At 41.9% G+C, this 24,968-nt stretch overlaps 1 protein-coding gene across 12 annotated transcripts in view; it reads left to right on the forward strand.

Annotated features, from left to right (window-relative positions):
* LOC114788011 (receptor-type tyrosine-protein phosphatase mu) overlaps positions 1–24,968 on the forward strand; it is a 166,949-nt gene that overhangs the window by 113,403 nt on the left and 28,578 nt on the right. For 3 of the 12 annotated variants that reach the window (XM_028976076.1, XM_028976079.1, XM_028976077.1), the window contains 10 exons: positions 310–580; positions 3,696–3,732; positions 4,429–4,503; positions 6,268–6,403; positions 10,354–10,383; positions 17,682–17,833; positions 20,082–20,156; positions 20,975–21,001; positions 22,923–22,934; positions 24,268–24,467. In XM_028976076.1, coding sequence (XP_028831909.1) covers positions 310–580; positions 3,696–3,732; positions 4,429–4,503; positions 6,268–6,403; positions 10,354–10,383; positions 17,682–17,833; positions 20,082–20,156; positions 20,975–21,001; positions 22,923–22,934; positions 24,268–24,467 — 1,015 coding nt within the window. The remainder of the gene's footprint in view (positions 1–309; positions 581–3,695; positions 3,733–4,428; positions 4,504–6,267; positions 6,404–10,353; positions 10,384–17,681; positions 17,834–20,081; positions 20,157–20,974; positions 21,002–22,922; positions 22,935–24,267; positions 24,468–24,968) is intronic. The other 9 variants (XM_028976082.1, XM_028976083.1, XM_028976087.1 and 6 more) reach the window with 5 other exon arrangements.

Genomic DNA, 24,968 nt, shown 5'->3' on the forward strand with positions numbered 1-24,968 from the left:
TAAAGCAGGGAATTACTATTTACTACACAGATGTGTACATTGTGTCATTGTTTAACTGAATATTTATGTGACATTCTGCACCCATACCAAATATTTACTGCAACTATTTTTGTTTATACACCTAGTAGTTAGTTATCAGGAGTATATTAGTGAGACCTTAAAGAGACATAGTTTGATATCAAATCTGAGGTCTAATATGAGCTGGAAGCTTTTGATGATTTTGATGGTGCAAATCTCACATCAGGACTAGCATGAAGAGGACAAGGATATATACCTAATGCCTGTACTCTTGGTGATTTTCTTTTTCAGTGTCTATCAGGTGGTCGTCGAGGAGGAGAGGCCTCGACGTTCTCGTGGTGCTGAAATTCTGCGCTGTTACCCAGTGCCCATACACTTCCACAATGCCAGCGTACTGGGGTCACAGTACTATTTCACCGCCGAGTTCCCCTTCTCCAGCATCCAGACCCCCCAGCCTTTTACCGTGGGGGACAACCGCACCTACAGCGGCTACTGGAACGCCCCGCTGCTACCCCACAAGAGCTACAGCATCTACTACCAGGCCGTCAGCACCGCTAATGGGGTGGGTATTGTCTAGAGAACATCACCAATTTTTTATGCGTTTGAATTCGAAAGTTCTTTGTTATGTAGAAAGTCATTTCAATTTCCCATGAGGTCTTTTATTTATTTGAACATGGTTCTCAATGTCTGCATATCCCATTACCTCAAATGAGACGCTCAAGACACAACCCACAGTATAAAATGAAAGATGAAGTTGTCCATTTGGACGTGAAGGACACAGCAGATTTTTTTTATGTTGACAGATGCAGCTGATTTGCCTTGTAACAGAAAAATTTGAATGATTGAAGATGAGAAACCGCTGTGTTTTTTTCTGCTCTTCAGAATGTAGATCCTTGTCTGTCCTCTTAATGGATTTTATAGATTTAATCAAACATATTTTGACCAATCATCATCCATACCAGTGTGTACATATTAACCTCTCCATGGAACAACTTGTTTATCTGGTACAGATAAGAGATGCGTATACTTCTAGCACAGCTAGATTGCAGATATTTTTATAAACGTACTTGCAGACCACAAATGTCAGGCACAGCCGCTGGACTGAAATTGAGGCAATGTGACCCGCAGTCCTCCAAACAGACCTGAAAATAGACCACAAGATTTAATGGAAGTTGCCTCGCACAATGTGTGTTCTGAGACCTGGGTGTGTGCCATGGGATGTTTGCGTCTACATTTGGGTTCGTTTTATTTATTTATTTAGGTCCTGAGGAGATGTGAAGTCCATGCCATGCTTTGACTTAAGATAATGCAAGCATCTGATTCTTTCCACTCACAAACCCTGGGTGCAGTTGAGTGAGACTAATTGGCATGATGCTGGAGTAACTCACACTTATCTGAAGTCAGAGCAATGCTGCCCTGAATGACAAGAAGGAGTATAGTAGCATGCAGCAGTAGTGGGGGAGAAGGGGGATGGACTGGCACGTGAAAGGAATGAGGAGAGGAAAAAAGAATGGATAGAGAAGGGAGGAGGATTGTGGGGCAAGAGGGTGGAAAGGAAGGCAGATGGGTCCTGAACGACAAGCGATGGGGAATAAAGAAAGAAGAAGGAGCGCAGGAGACGAGAGAGTGATCATGTCTGTCCTGAAGAGGCTCTCGTCTGTCTGTCCACGGGAGGGCTGGAGAGGCCAGGCCGGGGGGCTGAAGAACGCTGGATGTGGCGGTGAATGAGAATAACCAGTAATCTTCTCCCACCGGAGGGTGACAGGAGTACAGTCCACCTCTCAGCCTGACTGAATAACAGGGAGCTGCTCCGGCACAATTTAAACACCCTCTACAGGGGCAGCAAGGGGGTGTTGGGGGTTCCACTTAAGCCATTAACTGCAACTCTGGAGACTTTTGGCTTGAATGACAATGCAGTAGCACTCTGACTGCGAAGTTCAAAGGAGAAAACATCTCTGGGATTTTAAACTCACTTCCTGGCCTTAATGTCTTTTACGTTCTTTCATTTTACTCTTGCTCTCTCGCTCTCATTCATACGCTTTTAAGAGAAAAGTCGGTGTTAAGAATGACAGAAGTGACAGGCCTTGTGCTGCATTAAAAGCCCACAATCAAAGCATTTCGTACCATCCGGGCTTAATTGGTGCTTTAATTGATACAGAATTTCTGTTTTTCAGTTGGGCTGATGAATTGTGGAAAGGCTCTTATTGAGCTGGAGCTTCCAGGGCCCTTTCAGGCTGAAGAAGTCATTAAAACATCTCTGTACTGCGTTTCAAATGGGCCGTACCTTAGTAAATGTACCAGACAGACAGCACTAAACGCACATTTACAGTTCATACACTAGCACACATGAGCAACTTTTTAGACTGTAAAAAGTGGATTTATAGTTCATTGTAATGTTTGCTCTGAGGGGCGAATGAATTTTGTTTTAAACAGTTTATCTTGTCTTTCTATGGGACCAATTTTACAGAGAATAGACAATGACATTAATTGACAGTTTATTTACTATGTTTTTACACTACCTGTATATTTAAGGCATATCATTGAATTTTGAACCTCCAGTTGTGTCCGGTGGTGCCTTTAAACCATCATTGAGGCTTAGTTGTGAGGAGGTGCCTACATGGACATGACTTGTTTTTCCAACAAATCCCACACTTTAACACACTGAATACTTTATCTTGATCCTGAAAATGCTCCTGAGCATTTTTTTTTGCAGTGTGACAGAGCAACAGAGCAAGACAGTACTGTTTCCATGGCAGTGTATATGGTCTGTTTAATATTATTTGTTTTTGTCAAACTCTTGTTTGGGAACTAGGGATCTGATTCTGTGGCACTTTCTCATCCACTTTTTCACTGATTTGTCATTGAATTGAAAAAAATCATGATTTACAGCAACTGCAAGTTGGTATTGGTTGAGCTTGTTCATGATAGTATAATCAAATTGAATAGATCATTTATGGGATGATGACAATAGTAAACATGTAGAATTTTCTTGGATCAGGCTCCATATTGATGCTTTTTCATCCCAGGAGCTCTTTTTTAAATAGAACGATTGCACTAGGTTTGGGTGCTATTTGATTCTCATTGACAGTGGGGTCAAGGTTTTTGTCCACTAGGAGTCAGCACTTCTTACAGCTCAGTTTAACTTTTACCTGAAAGTTGCTTTTCATGGCACAGGTATGGACCAAAAACACACATGAATAGCAAGATAGTAAGAGACTGCCTTAAAAAATTATCTGCTGGGATGTGGGGCTCAGAAAAGGAACCTCACACCTCAGTGAAATTCATTTAAAACCTATCCACCATTTGTAGACCTAGGTGAGTTCCAGAGAGGAATATTACAGAATCACAGTGGAAGTGTTGCTGCTTCTTTAATATCTTTCAGGGTCACAAGGATCACAGGCTCCATATCTCCCAGCTATCTATCATATCTTTTTGGCTGCTGTGGCGTCTTGTTTTTAATTTCATTTGTCACCTCTGTGTTCTCTTGTTCTGATTTGCCTAGGCGGGTTTGGTTATAAGAGTGGCAGCTGTATAGTCTGGGTATGGCCAGAGGGCAGAGTTGCCAGGTCTTTGTGTGTGTGTGTGTGCATATTCCTGGGTGAGTAGGTGGCATGAGCATGTTTAATAGTGCCAACGCCTAATTTTCTCATTTTCCTCCTTTTCCTTCTCCAACACAGGAGACTAAAATAGACTGTGTGAGAGTCGCCACCAAAGGTAGGAAAGACATCCTCATTCCCATCACTAGAGAAACCCCTTATTTTACAGTAGAAGCTATTCTGACATCTTATAACTCCTATAAATGCTCATATTAGAGGCTTGCAGCCAACTGACCAGATAATTGCTTGCTTTTTTATTCTAAATGTGATTAACTTGTACATCATAAAGTCATACATTTGTTTACTCTGCCTAGAGCACTATTTTCAAACAGGCATTACATACTCCATCACTAGTGTAAGGTCAATACGATTTACATAAATAGATAAAACAAGAAAGAAATTTCTTCAAGTTAAAGTTTTCTCTTGTTTTATTTACTTATTTAAACCTTGAGGATGTGTTTATGTTTTATGAATTAATCTCAATCTCACACCAGTTTGAAAATAGTACGTCTAGTGTAAAATATAGGATCCTTTTTTACTATGTGAAAGTAACCAAGCATCATTCCTGCCCCTCTCTCTCTTTCTCTCTCGCTCTCTCTCTTTCTCTCTCTCTCTCTCTCTCTCTATCTATCTCATGCTGTTTTCCTTTTCTTCATCCATCTGTTCTGCACAAACACATTCTTTCCCATCTTTATCTCAATTACACCATCTTTTGCTCAATCTGCCATTTACTCACAATCATATTGGCCCTCCTCCTCTCTCTCTATCTCTCACTCTCTTTCTCTCTCTTACTCTCACTCTTTCTCCTGCTCAGCTGCTATTTTGCTGACTCAGCTCACAACTCCATATCTGCGTGTGGCACCCGCGGCCGGTGACAGTCAGCTAACAGGTCAGACACTCACACACTGCCAGCCTGTCCCTCCTAATTCCTTCATACCCTCTCTGCATGCAGGTGGGTGTTTGTGTTGGTGTGTGAGTGAATGTGTGTGTTCAGTGCTTTCTACATCCTCCATTTCCTCTCTCTGTGACAGTGTAAGTGCAGATATATGTGAGAGATGGCATTAGAGAGAAAGAGGGGACATGTCTTCTCAGCCTGCTGTGTGCATGCATCCTCTCTGCAGTAATCTCACTGTATGGCTTGACTCACTCCATATATTGACTGATGTAATCATAAGTCAGCTGACAGGATGTCAGTGAAAACAGGATGAGACAGGGTCTGACATGATCCTGCCAAATTCACCAGTCAATGCAGAACCTCAGTGCAGGTAGGATGAACAATCTCCTGAACACTCATGGTCTGACAAAGGTTGTGCCAGATATGTTAGTGATTTGCAGTTTCAGGTTCCAAAACCATGACTAACCACGGTCTGTTCTACTTATTCATATTTTCCCCAAAGTATTTAACACAAAGTAAGTTAACACTTAAAATACAATAAAAGCAGTAGAAAATAAATACAGATATATATATATTTATATACCAAATGAATAAAAAAAACAACAAATGTCCCAGTGGTCATTAATGCCTAATTACCAAAAAGCAAGATGGTGCTGACCAAAAGTTAACATCTGCTGGCAGCCCGAGCCAGACATTTCGCAGTATTTCAGTCTAGTAGATTGGGCATTAAAATAATATAAAATGGATTCTTCTGTTTTTTGTTAAGACTATTCCAGACATGTGACATTTAATATGCATAGATTTTATTTAACATTGAGCTTTTCTTTCATTAAGTGAAGTAACCTTAAATCAAATTTATTCTGCCTTATTTAAGTAGCTCAAACAAATGATAATTTCTTATTAATTGCTGATAATAAGCCTATTTAATAATGTTTCATTTGCCTTGACAGGACTCACCTTTAGTTGGTTGAAAGATTACTTAAGTATAAGGATTCATTGTCCCTAGATTGACATAATCAACTGACAGCAACTCAGTGAGTTATGAGAAAAAAGTCAGCAAAGTGGGACAGTTAGACAGGCATCAAGAAAAAAGAACCCTGCAGTCTTGTCAGCTAAATACATAGTTATCTAATGCTCCACAATTCCATGAGTCCACACACTGAGAGAGAGAGAGAAGTTTTAAATGTTTAGGCTACTTGTCAAATAAACATAGGCCTAAATCCATAAACACTCTGTGGTTTCCTGCAAACGGCGTGGCCATGCTTGGCTGCGCTGTGATACACTGTTTGATTTCTGGGGAATACAGGCTCTCTGGGGAGGGCAGACTTGGGCTCATTCAGGCGCATTCTGTATCTCCACCATTTGTCATGGCAAACTGATTCTGTCGTGGGAGAGGCCTGGAGACAGCCGTGTTTACAGGTGGCTGGATGACAGGCCTTCCCGAGAATCTCAGTCAGAAGAGGGGCCTTATCTGTGGCCGCTTTCCCAGTAAAGCCCACAGGAAACGGGCTCTGCTGGGGTTATCTGCAGTCGCACATATCCCCAATATTGCTTTTGCTCCGTGCCTGATGTGTGGAAACTGTTGGTAAGCCAAGCAATGTGTCCTGAAGGTTTTACATTAGTCACGTTTGTTCTGTTCAAGGCTATTTTTAGGGCTATGTCTTTTCAAAATTCATATAAATAAATACATTTGCATGTTGTACGTGTAGTTGTTGATATATTTTTGATGTTCTTTTATGACTTTTGAATTGATGACAGGTGCAGCTACGCACAAACCAGATGCGGTGGAGCCAGAGAAGCAGACTGACCACACAGTAAAAATCGCAGGTGTGATAGCCGGGATCCTGCTCTCTGTCATCATCTTCCTCGGAGTGGTGCTCCTCATGAAGAAACGGTGAGTGTTTCAGACATACATTTATTGTAAAAAGTAGATGTAAGTCTACTGAAGGTAAATTTTCAACTTAATTTCAATTTCAAGTCAATTTAAATAATTAACTATACAAAAGCCACTAAATTAAAATTCTGCTCCTGGTGGAGATATATCAATTGCAGGATGAACTGTAATGGAAAATTCCTGTAGCTGATTATGTTGTTGAAGTTTTTGTAGTCTTTTTTAGTGGACCTTTAACCTCAACACAGCACAAACATCTGTTTGAATATTTACCCTGCCATAATTTCACTAATCCTGCATGACATTATTCCATTATGTATGATAATATATTCTGAAGGTATTATGCAACACTAAGTGCTTTTATAAGAATACCATGATGGCCATGTAAACATACATTCTAAAGCAGTGTGTGTATTGATTTTAATTAAGGAGATGGTTGAGGAGGGGAGAAGGACTAGGATTATTGTCAGGTCAAGGATTAAGACGAGTAGCCATTTGGAATTTGAAAGCCATTTATTTAGTTCTTCACAAAAAAAAATAAAGAGTGGGATAGGACCCTGTTTGTAGGCATTAGAATCTTGGCTGGTAGGTTCCATGATTGGAGTTTTTCTTGTTTTTAGTGGGGTGTAATGAGATGCTCTGGTGCAGGTGACCAGTGATCAGAAGGATGGCGAATGGGAATAAAACACAATAACATAATTCATTTTAAAAATGATTATAATTAAGAAATAATTATTTGTTGTGTTTATAGCAGCCACCATGCATTGTGCAGCTGTACAGGTTACAGGTCTATTGTGGCTCACCTTTAGAAAAAAATACAGATGCTAAATAGGCCATCTGGCAGCTGTTAGAGTGAATCGTGTCAACTGTGGGTTTTGATTTGCTGTGCAGTGCCATAGCTGATTAATGAGATCATAACATTACATCACACTGTCCCAAATCCTGCTGCTACAAATGCAAGAATCAGATTGGTTTCACAGGAAAAAAATTTTTTGTCTCATTGACTCTGTTACACCTTTGCATATTTTAGTACTTATGCTGACTCTTTTAACAGGTGTGGCATTTTTTAACATGGGCTTAGAGGACAGAGCAGACAGACAGTCGTAAAAAATGGTCAATTAAAGAAAAATTCCATGTTGCTGTAAAAATAAAAGCCCACTTTTCCCATTTACCCTCAGTCATCTTTACTGTTATCAAGTGCTGAATGATGAATGTAATTATGTTGATGAGTTTCATTAAACATTAATGGAATAATCCTATTCTCTCTGTCATCTCTACCATACACATTGCAAACCAATGTGTGTGTCTAAGGTAGAAAGTAGAGAAGATAGAAAAAAATGCTAAATGCCCCTTTTATGCCAGATTGTAATATGTAAATAAAGCTGGACCTTAATAAAATAAAGATACAGTAACACAACCCCCCAAACACACAGTATGTGGAAACCGAGAACAGGTGCTGGAATGAGAGAAATGAGATAGAATGGGGCTCCACAGTAATTTATCACTCGAGCACATTACAAAATATTAGGATTTTTTTTTAGAGCGTAACCCATAGTGCAGTTCCTTCTTCATTATTTATAATCTGAACTGGCCCAGTATACAGGAGGTGAATTCAGGTTACCAGACTGCATTACTTTAAAATTGAGTTCAACCTGCTTTGCTTTAACATCTTCATTCAATGTTATTTTAGCCCTCCAAAAATGAATGAATAAGTAATTCAATAATTCATATTAAGAACAGCAATATTCACAATATGACACAAATGCTTAGTCCTTTATTTTGTTGTGACCTTGGGGATGGAAGGAGCATAAGTTGATTCTCCTACTCACCCATCAGCCACTAACTACTCTCTGTACAGATTGTAGGTTACTTGAATTTGATTAATAAAAAATTGACTCCTAGAGCTTTTTTCAACCCAATCAGAAGAATTCGAAGTGTGTGCAGTAATAATTCCTAAAGTCTGATTGGCAGGTATCTGTAATCACTACTATTCATAGTCATTTTAATTGAATTTCATTCAATATACCTTAATCATATGAAAGGGTGTGATTGAATTCATCCCATCTATTTGGTTTAATTTGTGGTATTAAATGTGAATTGAAATCGTGGTATGACATACTAATTCCTGCATTATAGAAGCCAGTAGCAGCCCACAGATGATATTACCTCACTGTGTATGGGGAAGAACGATGAGCTGGAATTAGATAAAAAATTGAAAAAGATAGGCACATCCTTCTGCAGTCTGGTCTGCTTTGAAAAGTTTGGATGCAGTCATTTGAATTTCAGTATTTACCTCCCTAATCCATCCCTCTTGGTACAGTCCACTCTCTCCCCAGGATTTGTACTACGTAAGGAAGATGTGTGTCAAACTTTACAAGTCAGGCAATGGCTACAAGAAAATATCTACTGTCAGGGGAAATCATTAAGAAGTTAAAAACATCTGGAAAAGTGTCAAACAAGCCTCCACACACAGTGAGCAGGATGTTAAGAGAAATTAAAAGATCTCCAAAGTTCACTGTTAAAGCATTGCCACAAATGGTAGCATCTTGGGGTCACAAAGTCTCTAAAACATCCATCATTCGCTATCTAAATGCCAACAAGCTGTTCGGGAAGCATGCACAGAAAAAAACTAAGTGGTACTGGGGCTTCAGCTGGGACCATGTGCTTTGGTCAGATGAGTCCATGCTTTTGAAAAGTGGGTCTGGCAGAACACAAAAGATCATTATATAGAAAAGTACCTCATGCCCACTGTAAATTAATGGGAAGGATCACTGTTTCTCTTGTAGAGGAACCTTGTTAGGGTGCATGGCATAATGAATGCTATTTTAAAGCAAAATTTGGTGGGCTGTGCCCGAAAGCTGACGATGGGTCATCACTGGGTCTTTCAACAAGATAATCCCCCTTAACATGTGGCCAAATCTACACAGAAATGGTTCACCAGACAGAGAACCAAGCTCCTCCTATGGCCATCTCAGTCCCCAGACCACAACCTGATTGAAAACCTGTGGAGTGAGCTGAAGAGGAGAGTGCAGGGGAGAGGACTCAGGTTGCTGGATGATTTAGAGAGATTGTGGAATGGTTGAAGATGCCTGTTTCTGTATTCTCCCATATTGTGAAACATTATAGGAGATGATAAGGTGCTGTTTTGTTGGCAAAAGGGAGCTGTACAAAATATTAACGTCAGGCGTGCTAATAATTGTGGCACACATGATATGATGTAAAAAAAAAAAAAGTATTCTTAATGTGGGATTTCCCACTGAATAAATGCACTTGAATTAAAGGTTGGATTTTCATTTTTTTCCATTGTGGTCCTATATTATTTAGAACGAAACTGAATTTATTAGAAGATAAAGAACACAACTTAACCAGGGGTATGAGACCACTGTAGCACTGATGGTCTTGAGTTCCTGCCTTGCATTTAGAGTCTTCTTTCTTTGTCTGCCTGTCTGTCAGTAGCTGTGTTTTCAAAACTGAATCAATATTTTCAATATGTTGTTAGAACACATTTGAGAAATGATTGTATCCCCAGTGTAAATGCAAATAAGAGTTTCAATTTCACTTTACAGATTTTTATAAAAATGTTTTATAGAATTTTTATAGATTTTTAAATGTCTTCCATTCTATGGATGACAGCATTCTAATGGCATAATTCTGTTTATCTTTAAAAGCCAGAATGTGTGTGCATGTGCGTGTGTAAGAGTGAGAGTGACACACATGTAATGGTGTTAATTTCAGTCCTTAATCCTGCCTCTTACACACCTGTGCCCACACACACACACATACTTACATACTTCTCTCACTTGCATCTTAGCCACCATGTCTGCTTTTGTTCATTTTTTACTCTTTTTATTCAGAACATTAATATTTTTTACTTTTTTCTTTCCTTTTCCCCCCTCCCCTCTCATCCCATCCTTCCCTCCACTGCTTAAATTCTACACCACCCCTCTCGGCAGAAGACACTATCACTCCTACACTTATTACCTGTAAGTAAAACACTTTGTCCAATGTTAGTCTACCTGCTGTTAGTCAACCGTGTGGCGTTAGTATGCATGAGAAAATGGAGATACAATTTATGCTGCTGCAGGCAGGCTTTTTGGTCTCAACCAAAGATTAAAGTAGATCAACATGGCAGATGTTACCGTTTATAAATCTTGATTTATAACTAATTGTGTTTGCAGTTAGTTAGTGTGTTTAAAGACTGAATGATGTATAGCCAAGAGATAAGAAGCTGTACTACATTTTTTCTCTCAGTTATTTTATGCCTTTCATTGAAATGCCTGTCCTGCTGTAGTCAATGCCATAGTCTTCAATCAGGACCTTTGAAAATATGGTTCATTTGACATTTATTTCTTCTGTAAAATGTTAGAGAGCAAAGCGCAGCCTCATCATAAAATGTCTAACACTTTGGGCTTTGCTTGTTTTTTTTGTTTTTTTATAGACTGTTCAGACCATAGATTAGATTCTAGTTTAGGATGTCCTCTTCCTCCCTGCACTCCTCTTCATCCTCTTTTTGCCCCACCTGCCTGTAGCACCCAACAAATAACCCAACAAATCCAGGCTCCATTAAATGTTTACTCACCCCATTTGCGTTCTTCCCCTGCATGTGCATTCATATTGGTTTGTGTGAAAGACATTCATTCAACCTGTCGCACCTCGCTGTGATCACACAGTAGGATCACAACAGGGTTTTTGGATTGCACACATGAAATACAGCTCTGAAAATACCACAAAAGAGCTTTGTTGTACTGACAGCAATGAATGGCAGTAGCTTTTTACTTTTCTCTGGCTTTACAAGGAAAACCTGGTTTTAGGCCAGCCTAGCACTGAGAGACAGTATATCACTGACTCTCCAATGCTCTTCCAGGCTAATTAAAAGCTAATCATTGTTAAAGCTGAAAAGAGAAAAATCATTCATTTTTATGGCAGATGCAATGATTGCTTCTCCAGACAGGTATCCAGTGTCAACATGGAGCCTTGCTTTGCTCAGTCTTCATTACTCTGGAGAGTTAAACATTTAAAAATCAGGAGACAGGGGAGTTACGTGATAAATAAGTTAATTTACTTTCAGTCTTGAATCAGTAATGCAGTTCTCAGTGTAAGGCTTTTGTTGGTCTGGAGTGCTTGCTCGAGATTTCCCAGAATTGCATAGTCACTGAGTCACCACTGGGTTTCTGACTGGAGTGGTTTGAACCTCGTGAACAGGAGCGAGCTTTGACTGAAGGGTGTTCAGGCAGAAAACGTGAATGCAGCGTGTTTGTGTGAGAAATACTGAAGGGTCTCCCGTACAGTGATCACCACTATGTCCATCACAAAACCTGACTTCCAAAAGCCCTCTACTGAAATGAAGCACAGCAGTTCTCCACCAACGGCCATGCAAGGACTTGTGGTGATGCAAAGCGATCATCCCAACAATCTACAGACCCAACTGAGAAAAAATAACCATAAAACTATAAAGGAGAAAAGAAGAATATTGGGTTTTTTTGTCACGTTGTCAATAATGAGGACAGACAGTGAGCTCCCACCGTGCATCATGTCAATGCTGTCAATACATAAGGAAGGCTGCTGAGACCTCACTGGCGCTGGGGGGGTTTAAAACCCTGACAGATGCGGGGGGTGAGAGACGAGCATGAAAGGGAATGAACGAGTGCGAGCAAGAGCAAGTGAGAGCGCTGGGCGGCCAAGGTTCCCCATGAATTTCGCCCCGGTTGACAGACGCCATTAAAAAACTCTCGTCAAACAACCCTATAAACCACGAGCGATGGCGGCCGTTTGTTAGCCAAGCCCCTTGTTGCTGTCCTGTGACATCTCCCCACCCTGTCCTGTGCCATCCAGGATGATAAATTGTGAGACGTCTGGGTTTTTAGCGCACGGTTGTGAGCGAGAGTGACAGAAACTGTGCCTCCTGTTAGTGGGGGGAAGGGGGCAGGGGGGTCTGAGCTCAAACACCTTCATTAAAACGTACAAGCCCAGACTCGGCACCAAGCAGGAGTCACGCTAATTGGAACAAGCGATTCACATTTGTTTCACTGACAGCGGCAGCATTCTGATGAAGGCGAGGTGGAGGGAAGGGGACGAGGGAGACGAGTAGGAGGAGGAGAGACCGGAGCAGAACAATGAGAAAACAAGCAAAGGAGGAGCCATCGACACCTCCTCCGCCTTCGCCTCCATTGCGCGGCAGATACTAATACGGCCGTCTGTCACCAAGCTGTCGGCTCCTTACTGTGTGCCCCCCCCCCCCCCCCCCCCCCACACACACACACACACACACACGGCTGCATTCTACCCCTCCTTGGTTTTCTCCCGTCCTCCATCAGGCCTCTCCTCTCTGATGCGGTACCTCAGTTTGGCTCCAGCATGGCTAATGAGGGATGACTGAGGGGACCAGACAGGTCTGGCTGGGGTCAGACGAGTGACAATGAGAGTCGAGCGTCTGATTATGATGGAGAGATAACTGTGCACAGCTTCTTTTTCACCCTGGCTGGTTGGGTGCCATCTTATTCCCCCATTCCTGTCTCATTCGTGCTCTCTCTCTGAATAGAGTGTCCTGTCCAGCTGTTGGTTGTTTCACTCTATTGCGCCGCACCAAAGATGCATGGAGCTGAATGTGGCACCCAAGGCACCCATCGTAACTCACCGTGCGTCTCTGGAGTTTGTTTGGCCCGCCCCTCCCTCTTTATAAACATGCTGTAATAAACGAGCACTTAGTTACTCGGGAGTATGAGCTCAGGCGTTGCTGAGTTGATGGATGGGCTTCTCACTGGACCAGTGTACTCCATCATGGTATTTGGGATGGAATTAAAAGGTCATTTGATGCGTAAAAAAAGAGGGCTGCAGCGTATTTAGCCGCCACTGGTAATGACCCTTGCAGAGGCCTTTGTTAACAATATCCGGCTTTAAACAGCTCGGGTATTGGCAGTATGTAAGTCTTATGTTAGGCGAGATACCGGACAACCTGCAGAATAATGGGGCTCATGCGGTTTTCCCTCTCATCTGCTCACATTCCCTTTCCCACCAATGGAGTTTTTTTTGTTTGCCTGCTCGCTGCTGGATGTCACTCGTGCGGTTTGTGTGCGTGAGAGACCCCAGCGTGATCCCTTTCTGACAGACACTAATGAAGACATCTAGGTCTTTCGGTCACTTGCGTCTCAAAGCCGCCTTTGCTCCGTCAAGGCCGCTTCATCTCTGTGACTGCAAGGCCTCTGTCTCCACATCCACGCTGAGCCCAGTTGTGTTGGGCCGCTGTAATTATTATTTTTTCCATTTAGGAACTGCGCCTTTGGTTGTCCTTTGCAAACAATGTGTTTTAATTGTGCTTTGTGCTTTTGCTAGACTGTGTTAAAAGGGTTGGATCTGAGAGGAAGGTGTGAGGTTCAATGCTGCTGATATTATGGCGATTTGAGGGAAATGTTTTTTAATGACAGGCGGCCATGGTCCGTGGACGGGGTTCTTTGGTTGCTTTCCTTCTGAAGCAACTTTTTATGAAACATCCCTACCACACTGTACAACCATCAAATGGGTTAAATAACAAATGGCTAAAATTTTAATTGGGATTATGTCACATTATCGGGCAGTGGTGGCCCCTGGTTCAAATCCCGGTCCTCCAAGGTGCCACTTAGGTGCCACTGAGCAAAGCATATTGGTGTATGGGGAATGTTTGAGAAAATCACATTCTTTAGAATTGTCACGATGGGGAGTTGACGGGGGAAGGAAGCGCAGGCGGCCGTGCATGGCGGTCCCGGTCCCTCGGGCTGGCTCCCCGGTGTGGTCCCGCATGGTGGCCCCGGACCCTCCAACCTGCACACATAAATCAGGGCCAATCCTTCCGGGTACGTGCGGGCCCTGTCTCCGCACGTCCCCTTTGTGTCGTTCCTTGCCCATCACCTCCGTTGCCACTTCCGTGTTTTGTTGACGTCATCAAATGGCACCGCGCGCCATGGATCGCCGGGAAGAAAGCGTTCAACCAGGAGGGGAGGGTCGTATACCGGCACTTCTCGACGCTGGTCTTCCCGACCCCACAGGCGTTCCTACAGAGCTTCCCGCTGGTGCCTGCACTGACCCTGCACTCACGCTCAAACGCGTCGTGGTGGGCAAAAACAGTGAATAAAGGGGAGAACATAAACGAGCCTGCAGGCGTGTGGCGACTGCCAGAACTCAAAACAAACTTTAACAGGAACAGGTCAAGTTCACACATAGAGTCCACGAAAATGCCGTCTCTGCAGAGGGGCGGAGTCCCAGGCTTTTAATGGCTGTACAGGTGCCGTCAATCCTGACAAGAATTCTTTTTTGCATAGTGGTCCGAATGTCCAATCATCTCAGTGTAAATGTGAGCAGTAGTAGCCTAGTAGGTTAGTAGGTAACACACTCAGAGAAAACAAAGTCACATGTTCTAACATACTAATTACCTTTGTGTTCCTGAGCAAGACACTTAACCCTGAGTGTCTTCAGGGGGACTGTCCCTGAAACTACTGGTTATAAGGTGCTCTGGATAAGGGCGTCTGATAAATGCCGTAAATATAAGTGTAAATGTAATTTTTACAAATCTTTGCAAAATAAATGTGGCTTTGCGGTAGTTCATCAAATAGTGAAATAGCGATTGCCTGCCGCAGTCTAGGCTAAAGGCAGTCCAACAGAATATGTGAGTGTGCTCCTTTTTTGCGTATATGAATTAGTTTTAAGCTGATTACACAATTTGTGTCATGTCCATGCGGGCATGACGAGGCGGGTGTACAAAGAGGAGGACTAAGAGTGACAAGAAGACGAGGAATGAAGGGCGCAATCACCTGACATCACGAAACCAGGGTTTAATTGGTGAAGCACAAGACAGGGGAGACATCCGAGACATTGACACTGGTGAACATAACATTAAAGACCTGACAGCGAACAGAAACGAACAGCTTTATACATTTGACACAGGTGAAAACGATTAGGGAACATTACACAGGACAACAGTGAAAATGTAACAAACTAACTCAGTATCCCCTCAGTATGTGTATTTCCATTGACCTTCAAATTGTCACAATCCGGTCCGAAAAGGGGTTACTCTGACAATTTGAAGGTCAATGGAAATACATATACTGAGGGGATACTGAGTTTGTTTGTTACTTTTTTATTTCTGTAAGTGCTGGCTGTTCTGTTACTTTAGCAATAACTTCCCATGCTATTACAACTGTGAAAATCAGGCCAAAAGTGTTTGAATATTCTGTATCTTTAAACTCTGTTACACTGACACTTGTACAGTACAGAAATGGGAACAAAGACACACAGCAATCTCCTCACTCATAAATGCATACAATTACCAGACCCATCCTCCACCCAGATAACGGCTCCACGCATCTTCCTACCCCCTGTGGTTCTGAGTACGACGTCCTCGGAGACGGTAACTCTGAATGGCACGCTGATTACAGGGCCAGCAGAGAAATGTCAGCGTCCATCAGCGAAGACACGAGTGTGGGACGGACCTTTCTGCTGGACCAGGTTTAAAGGGTGCAGCGCAGAGCGCAGGGGGAGAGCCGTGTTTGATCATGTATTCCCCCTGACAGATGTGCAGGATGCACACATGCGTTTAATAAGGAGGGAGAGTGACAGCAAAGTCCTTTATCTCTGCTCTGCCAAGCAAAAGAATAATAAAACATGCCACCAGAACAAGCCGTATATTCACTAAGAATGCAACCAGCAGTGAAATTATTCCTTTATTTCTGTGCAAATAGGCTGCTGAGAGTTGAATCTTGCCCTTGGGCTGTGTTGATAACTAGATAGTGTCGCAAAGGTTTTGTTTCATGCTTTTTTCCCATAAGCACTTGCATAGGAATGGCTGATTATGGAGCATTGTCATCCTTTGCTAGGGGCTGCGGGGTTCGTCTCTCTTGACCTCTGTGACCTTGGAGAGGCTGTGATAATATGATGGGGAGGGTCCCCGCAGGCACAACAGAATAAACACATAAACTAATTTATGAGCAGCGGACAGTGCACGCTACGTTAGCAGCTAAATGAAAACAGTTCTTCTCTGGTTAAGGCGAGACAGTCACCTTAGGCCTCTAATTCAATAAAGCGCACATATGCGTTCCTGCATCTGCAAAATATGAAGCTAATCGCAACTTTAAGGCTTTTATAAATTTTTTATAAATAATTTGCCAGGGCTAAGCTATTCTTTCATAAATTATGTTATTATCTGTTTGGGTGAGCAAGTGTGTGTGTGTGTCTTCCTTCTGTTTCTGGTTGTTTTCTTTCTCCCGCTCTTTTAGACAGTCCCTCTGCCAGATTGTTAGGCTAATTTCCTCTCATTAGAATTTCCTTGTGTATTGGCCCTCTCAAAACAAAAGGGATGCCAGACAGATTAGGAGCTGGGAGGTATGGATCCGCTGCTCCAAAATCAAATTAGAGCCCCTCTATTCTCCTCCCGCTTCCTTGAACGATGTACCTGAGCTGCTCGATACTCATCTTGTTACGCCACTGTCCCTGCAGAGTTCCAGCCGCACCAGCCTTGTTCCATGCTGAGGCGTGTTGCGTTTTAGTTTGATTGTGCTGTCAGGTACAGTGGTGAGCTGTTTTGGATTAAAATCCATCAAAAAAGTAGTGAATTAACAAAAAGAGAACCTGTGCTTTCAAAACGCTGCTCAGTTCTGCACTATTTTCCTTTGGGATGAGAAAACCAAACCTTGTACCATTTTTAAAGGGTTCTTCTAAAAGAGACAGGAATAAAGAATTTTGCATAAATTCTTGGAATGAAATCCTTTGTTCTAACTTTTCTACATCTTTACCATGTGGTCCCTGTAACTGTATAAACAAACAAGTACTGTATAGTATTTTCTGAGTTGGCTAATCTTGTCTAGTTTATTTCATACACTAAATTATTATTCAAAAGTTCCATTAACTGCATGTGTCAAAGTAGCAACTGTAGGGACATCACTATGCTACAGTTGTCCTGATAATTAATTATAATAGTCTCAATTACCCTTTTAAAATGAGATAATAATAATTAATTTTTGATTAGGCAAATAATTTTGCTTCTGATGGTTTGCATTCTAAAAGTAAACTCTGGCACACACTGTCTCGCATGTGGGTGTTTCACATTTATGCTAAATCTACTTTTTTTCCATTTTATTAATTTATTTATTGAGGAACTAGAGAAACTAAATTAAGAGATCACACTGGGATCTTTTTTTTTTTTTTCTTTTCCAGCGTAGAACTTCCATGTGCATTTGAAGGTTTAACATATTCAAAAGTTGATATTTACTCTTCCTTTCTAACGCTCACATTATTTTTCTTGTGTGTAATGCTACAGGAAGTTGGCTAAGAAACGCAAGGAGACACTAAGCAGTACCCGGCAGGAGATGACCGTCATGGTGAACTCTATGGACAAGAGCTACACTGAGCAGGGCACTAACTGTGACGAGGCGCTCTCTTTCATGGACACACACAATCTCAATGGCAGAAGTAAGTTGCCCAATGTGAATAATAAATAGGGACATTCTATAATAGCCATACTATAGCTACACTTCGGACAGATAATCCTGTTCAGATGGGCAGTGGTGGCCTAGCGGTTAAGGAAGCGGCCCCGTAATCAGAAGGCTGCCAGTTCAAATCCCGATCTGCCAAGGTGCCACTGAGCAATGCACCGTCCCCACACACTGCTCCCTGGACGCCTGTAATGGCTGCTCACTGCTCACCAAGGTTGATGGGTTAAAAGCAGAGGACACATTTTGTTGTGTGCACCATGTGCTGTGTGAGGTATCACAATGACAATGACTTCACTTTAACTACAGTTTGTGTTGCAGAGCTATTTAGTGAGTTTAGCATGTTAACCACCCTGTTTGTATAGTCTTGTTTACTTCAAGAGGAGATGCTGTTGTTACTGTAGTGTCAAGTCGGCCTTGAATAGTGCATGGATGGGTGAATACTTAATACTGCATAGTGGACTGCACACGTTAAGTAAGATTCCAAACCACAGGCAGTATAAACACTCAGTTGAAGGAAACTGTTTGCAGGAAGTTCATAAATAGAACTACCTATCAGGCATTGTGCATTGCAGGAGCGTCATGTGATCCAGGTATGCTAGTTATATTGATTTTGTTTGTCAATGACAGCAATTTGTATGTTTGTGCCTGTAGACCTCTTTGTGCCTGAGATGCTAATTAGGACAAGTCAGAGCATTGTCTTGAGCTTTCCTTGTGAAAATGTAATTTAACAAATTTAAGCTACTTAAGAGTTTTGTGGAATTGCGTGGATTTTGTGTGTTTCTGTAGTCTTATGGCAGTTGCTTTACATGTTGACCCTAAAAACCTGTCCTGATAATAGAGAAATTAACCATTTAACCCTGGTAATGCCTAGACATCAGAGCTTCCAACTTCCAAAAACATTGGAGTGAGAATTTTTGGTGTGTGGCCGATAGCACACTGTCCTTCTTGATTGAAGTTTTGAATAACTGCATTAAGTTGTCAAAAATGACAAGACTATCCAATGACAAGACATTCATTCTTCATTCAAGTTTTTTTCACACCACACCACAGAACAAATTAGCAGAACATTTACATTAACAGCAAACAAATCAACAAATAAAGTGCTTAAACAATAAGCTGATGTGCTGAATCAAGATACTCCATTAGAACAGTGTTTTTGAACATTTCCAAAAATAGATTTTAGTTTTTAGTTCCTGGTTATGTTCTGTCAGGAAACACACATGTTAACTTGTGCCGGTCAAATTGTAACCGCCTTCTGTGCAGTGTTTCGTTGCTCGGATTCATTTAAGTAGGCTTTGTTCTGACCTTGGTGATCCCCCCAATCCCTCCAGGAACTGTCAGTGACAGATCAATCTGTTACGTCCAGGTCTAGGGGTAATGGGGACGTAAGCAAATAAGTGTGGGGAAAGCAAAATGCAGCGGACTACGGCTCTGACTATAAAGAATATTTATTTACAAATAATGCAAAAAGAAAGAATTATAAAACAAAAGTTACACAGGATCAAAAAAAAGACAGACGGACGGATCAGAGCCCCGCATAAACCTCAACATCTCCCAACGTGGGCTGGGGTTCATGCCCCAGAGGGGAGCTGTAATGGTGGTAACTGGGAGCACCAGGCTCAGACCGGTGGCGTGCATGTGACAGGTGGCAGCAGCGAGACAAAAGTGTGCTTTTGCCACAAGGCCAGCCAATAAGCTGACGCCACCAATCAAGCCACCAACCGCACCTCAAAGAAACACAGACAAACACAAACAAAACCACATACGGATATAACACCACACCCACGGCAGCCACGTCGACAGTCTTCCAACATTCTGATTTGAGTGCATGGCATCAAGAACCGCCGAATAGACAAAGTTTGTCAGATGTGTTTTTTTCACGCTCAATGTGGGAGTGTTGGCAGGCCTGAGAGACCCCCTTTTCAACCTTCATTGACCCCCCTTACTGTTAATGCTTTTGTCTGCTGTCCCTTCTCTCTCAGACGTGACCTGAGTTAGCAGTCTGTTGAGAAGATTTTCTTACGTTGTCTGGGGTCTGCCAATAAAGCCAAATGTCATAATGTGGTGTGTAAGATAATCTGTCATTACCCTTAATGAGCACTAGTACCGGGAGCGGATGTTGTTTTTTTATGGGTACAAGATACTGTCAGTATAAAAGACCTGGAGAGTGTGTGTTTGTGGAATTATGCACACACTGACTTGACTATTCGCTCCTCTGCCTCCAGGTGCATCATCACCCAATTCCTTCACCTTGAAAAGTAACACCATCAGCACAACTCTCCCCAACTCCTACTACCCTGGTAAGACTCTCGCACCTGACACTGATGTTATACAGCCTATGTATTATCTAGCTCTATAAAATATTTTGTCAGCTTGAACCTACTCTCAAATAAATACAATTTATTTTTTATTATTATGAAAATGATCTTTTCTCTCTCTTTTTTTAAAATAAGCATTTCCTCAGTGGTGTGCACTAAAAAACAGTCAGTTTTTCTTATGTTTTTGGGGACATTTGGTCCATCCTAGAAAATAAATGTACAGATATTTCTGCTCATATAGCATCAGTACATGCATATTCACTTCTGATTAGTGAAATCTCACTGAGAAAAATTAAACCGAATTGAAATGAAGTCTTATGGAGCCAATTAACAACACAAAGCACAAAGTGAGAGCATAGATGGCAAACATTGTTGACACACAGCTCTGGAAAAGATCAGCCTTTTCACTCATTTCTTTGCAGAAATTGTTAAAAAAAAATAGGAAAACACATAACAGTTACAATAATTCATTAAACACATGTATACAATTATTAAATAATTTAACAATAACACTGAAAACAGGATGAAATCTAAGGATTACGACCACAACAGTGGTTCCCAAACCTTGTTTGGTGAGATTTGGTTGACCATGGAATGGCTATCATGGGAGATGTCTCGTATTTTTTCCAGAGCTGTTCATATCCAATCTAATTTGGGGATTTTAGAAGCATGTGTACTAATTACCCAAGTGGTGACACTACAGCTTATATAATTTCTTTACTTTTTTGTGACAGAACAGGTAACTCTCTTTCACCCTCTCTCTACCTCTCTCCTCTTCTCTCCAATGCCATTCCCACCAGACCCGTTTGTGCCCACTGCCATTTTAGGTGAGATACTCTGTTTTTGGCTTTCTCTCTCTCATACTTGCTGCTTTTATGGGCTTCACCACGGAACTCTCTCTCTCTCACACACACACACATACACACACATGATAATTATAAATAATAATAAAAAACATGTTTTGGTGGCTTTTTAGTTGGTTGGTTGTGTTTAATAAAGATGGCTTCTTCATTTCCATAATCTGCCTGCTGCCCTTCTTCCTCTCCCTCCCTCTGTTTTCTTTCATGAACCTCTTCCCCTCATCTGTATTCTTCTTCCCCTCAGATTTGACTAAAACACACTCACCTGCACTGAAACACCTGCACACACAAACATATTGGGCTGTGGCTGCCTTCACCCCATCCCATTGGCATTGTGTGTACTGTGTGTGATGTGACATCCTCTTCAGGCTCTCATAAGCATGGACGGACATGTGAACAGGAAATGGGGTGGGATGGGGTGGAAAGGACATGTTGCCATGGTGACTGGCCACTTTTCTTAATTGTTTAATGATAAAAGCAAGTAAGAAAGTATAAAATAAATAAGACAAAATGCAATGGTTGTGGCATTGTGGGGGCTGTTAGTGATGGTCTGTGTGAGTGTGAAAATGTGTGTGTGAGTGCGTGCATGTGTGTTTATTCTGTAGGAGAGGACAGATAAAGTTAGCCCCTCACCCACAGGGCCCCCTCTCCCACCTCACTTTTGTCTCTACGTCTTTACCCACACCCCCACCTACCTGCCACACACTCCCCTTCTCTAAAACACTCTCGTCTTTTATTCTCTTTAATGTGCATCCTGCCAGTGGCTAACTTCAACTGACCTACTTGTTTTTTATATTTTTATATATATATATATAGATATATTCTTTTCTATTTTTTTCTGTGCCACTGATATTTTTCCACAACACAATACTACCAATTAAGCCCCCTACCGATTTATACTCAACACTGCAGTGCTTTTTTGTGAATGTAGTTTAAGATCACACTGAGGCATATTTACTCCTGTTCATAGTTATTGGACCCTAGGAGAGCAACGTCTCAGCCTGGGCCTTCAGATGCATCATGGAACCCAGTGGGTTCAGAAGCACACCAGCAGAAACACATACACACCATAATCCCTGTAAACCAAAGTCAACATGCCAACCAATAAAAAATGCATCACCCGTGGAGCACAGGGATGAAATAAAACTTGACATGATTTTGGCCTGGCAATGCATCTGTACAATGTGCACAGTTGTCATTAACAGCACTGAAAACTGCCTATTCTGACAATCACAAGAATATTTACTACAGGCCAGAAGCTAGGGCCCACATACAGAATATTTACAGTAAAACATTATAATTACTTAAATGAAATTCAAGTGACAAGTTTTTATGTGTAATACAACAACATGCACTGTAAGTGTCAATGAATGTGAAAGCTTATATACACGTTTAATAAAAATAAGCACCTCTGGCCTGTATCACAGAAGATTCACTAGATCCTGTCCAGGAAATGACTTGTTCCAAACACCTCCAGGACCTTTTGAAGCAGATAAAGCATCTAATGCCTTGTTCATCAATAGTTTGAGCCTTTTTGGCTTCATGTAGACTGTGACAGGCAGTTAGATTTGTTTGAAATATAAAAAATAATTATGGACCCAGACTTTTGGCTTGTAGTGTATCAGTGTTTGAACAGTGTTCCATTGTGGTTGTTGACATAAGCACTTATGAATGTTGTTTTGGGGGTGATCAGATTGGTACTGGCTCTGTGGGTTTTGTGTTGAGCTGGGGTGCCTGTAGCTGATGCCTGTTGAGGTGTGTTTGGCGTATTGTTGCTTATACCCTGTCTCCTCTCTCTTCTCCCCCTCCCCTCTTTCTCTTCTCTCTTTCTGTCTCTGTCTCTCTTGCTCTTGTTTCTCCTATAACCTCTAATGTATCTCCCTAAAAGTGCCCATTAATGGTAAGTTTGGCAAAGCCTCTCTGCTCTTGGGAGGGGGATGTTCTCCATTCTGAGGCAGTCCATATATTGGGGTGGGGGGTTACTGCTGCTGCTGTGTTGAACGTGTCTCTGCATGGCAGTGGATGTGTTGGCATTTCACTGTGAAGCTCCCCTGTGGCATGAACTCACCAGCCCGCATTGCTGCTTCATCCATTCATCCACATTTCAGCTTTTTAAGGGATGTTTTTTTTTTTTTGAAGGGAGGGGTGGTTACGTTTTGATTTCAATCTAAGTTGTTTATTCTGTGTATTCTTTGTTGTGCTTTGGAGATGGACATTGGACATTGATTGCTCTCTCACAAGCCTGGACATCTCACCACATTCGTGTCCCATTTCGTCATAGAGATCCAGCACCCAGCGTTCTCTCTCTCCTCCATATTCCAGCCTGTCATCTTTCTATCAATGAATGGAAACATGCACATAAACTTGTCACATTAGCCATTAAAGGTCATTTTTGAATAAGACAAATCGACTGTCCTGTGCATGAAGGGTGAGCATTTCTGCCTATTCATAAAAAAGGAAACACAACCAGGGCTCAATTCAGTCAATAAACGCTGTCAGCAAATGCCAATAATGATCATCAGCATTTGGTCTGGTTGAAATGACTCCCCCAGTAAGCACTTCAGGCCAGGCAGTTTAAACGAGTGGAACTATCCTCCATCACCTCCCGTCCACTCCTCTCATCCCCCTCTCCACCACGCTGCATTGAGCCATTCCATCTCCATAACAACGCCACACCAGATCACTTTCTCTTACAGTGGCTTCCTGACTACTTAATTAAATTCACTTATTAACATTAGCTTTTGATATGTCTATATGCCTATATGAAGGAAACATAACTATGATAATTATAAAAAGTAAGGATATCCTATTGTACTTTAACTATTTACTCTTACCAACCACATTATTTGAAATAGTCACCAGAGGAACGTCACATATGTTAAGAATTACCGACTGTAGTATAGCACATTTTTGAATGGTGAACTATTCTCAGTCTACAAAGCTTCTGTGACAGACCCACTCCTGACAACATCCACCTACCATGCCAGTATCATGGCTGTGCTGAGAATGGTCCACCACTTAAACTTGATCTAGTTTGAGCAGGACGTTCCTAATGAAGGGGCCGGTGGCAAGCTTATTCACCAAGATGCGGCCTGTTGGTGAAACCACTGTAAAAGAAAGGAACCACACTGTACAGTAATGCTGGACAGAGATGTTGCTGGGGTTGAGCTGTGCCCTCCATGTTCACATTAACAGAGCATTCGTTCTGTGCTCTGCTTGCTGTGTGTCCGCAGACGAGAGCCAGACGACGGGGAGTGACACCAGCAGCCTGGTCCAGTCACACACTCACACACACACGTTCAAGAAGCGTGAGGGGGTGGATGTGCCATACCAGAGTGGGCAGCTGCATCCCGCCATCCGTGTGGCGGACCTGCTGCAGCACATCACCCAGATGAAGTGCGCAGAGGGGTACGGCTTCAAGGAGGAGTACGAGGTAGGAGGCCTCTCTCGTTCTGTCTTCTTCACATCCCCTTCCTCCCTTTCTCGCCCACTTTCTTTTTCAGAAACACTCACGTCGCATTTTCTGTTATGTACCCACTCTTGTTCTTATCTGATCACTCTTGTTTTTGTATGAATATATATCCCTATTTCTGAATGCTAACTTGTATTGATTGAATGTGTATCTTGTTATTTCTTTATGTTTGAGAACCTTCATTTGCATTTGTCATCTGTATTGTATGGTGTTTCCCAAACACTTTTACTGTCCACTGTGTTGAGGCCAACACTAGGAACTAAAGAGTTTTCTGTTGAAATGTTCTTCTTATTCTTATGCACAAATCTTCTTAAATATACACAAATGTAGCTAAGTTTGTTGTTTTTAAAATATGTATTGCTATTGCTTTTCAAGATTTTTTGGCTTGGTTAAGATTTGATGTTTTGGGGGTTCAGTGAATACAAAGAACACCCTACCACACACCTGACAGCAGCAATGATG

Source organism: Denticeps clupeoides, chromosome 4 (genome assembly GCF_900700375.1).
Source record: "Denticeps clupeoides chromosome 4, fDenClu1.1, whole genome shotgun sequence".
NCBI lineage: Eukaryota > Metazoa > Chordata > Actinopteri > Clupeiformes > Denticipitidae > Denticeps > Denticeps clupeoides.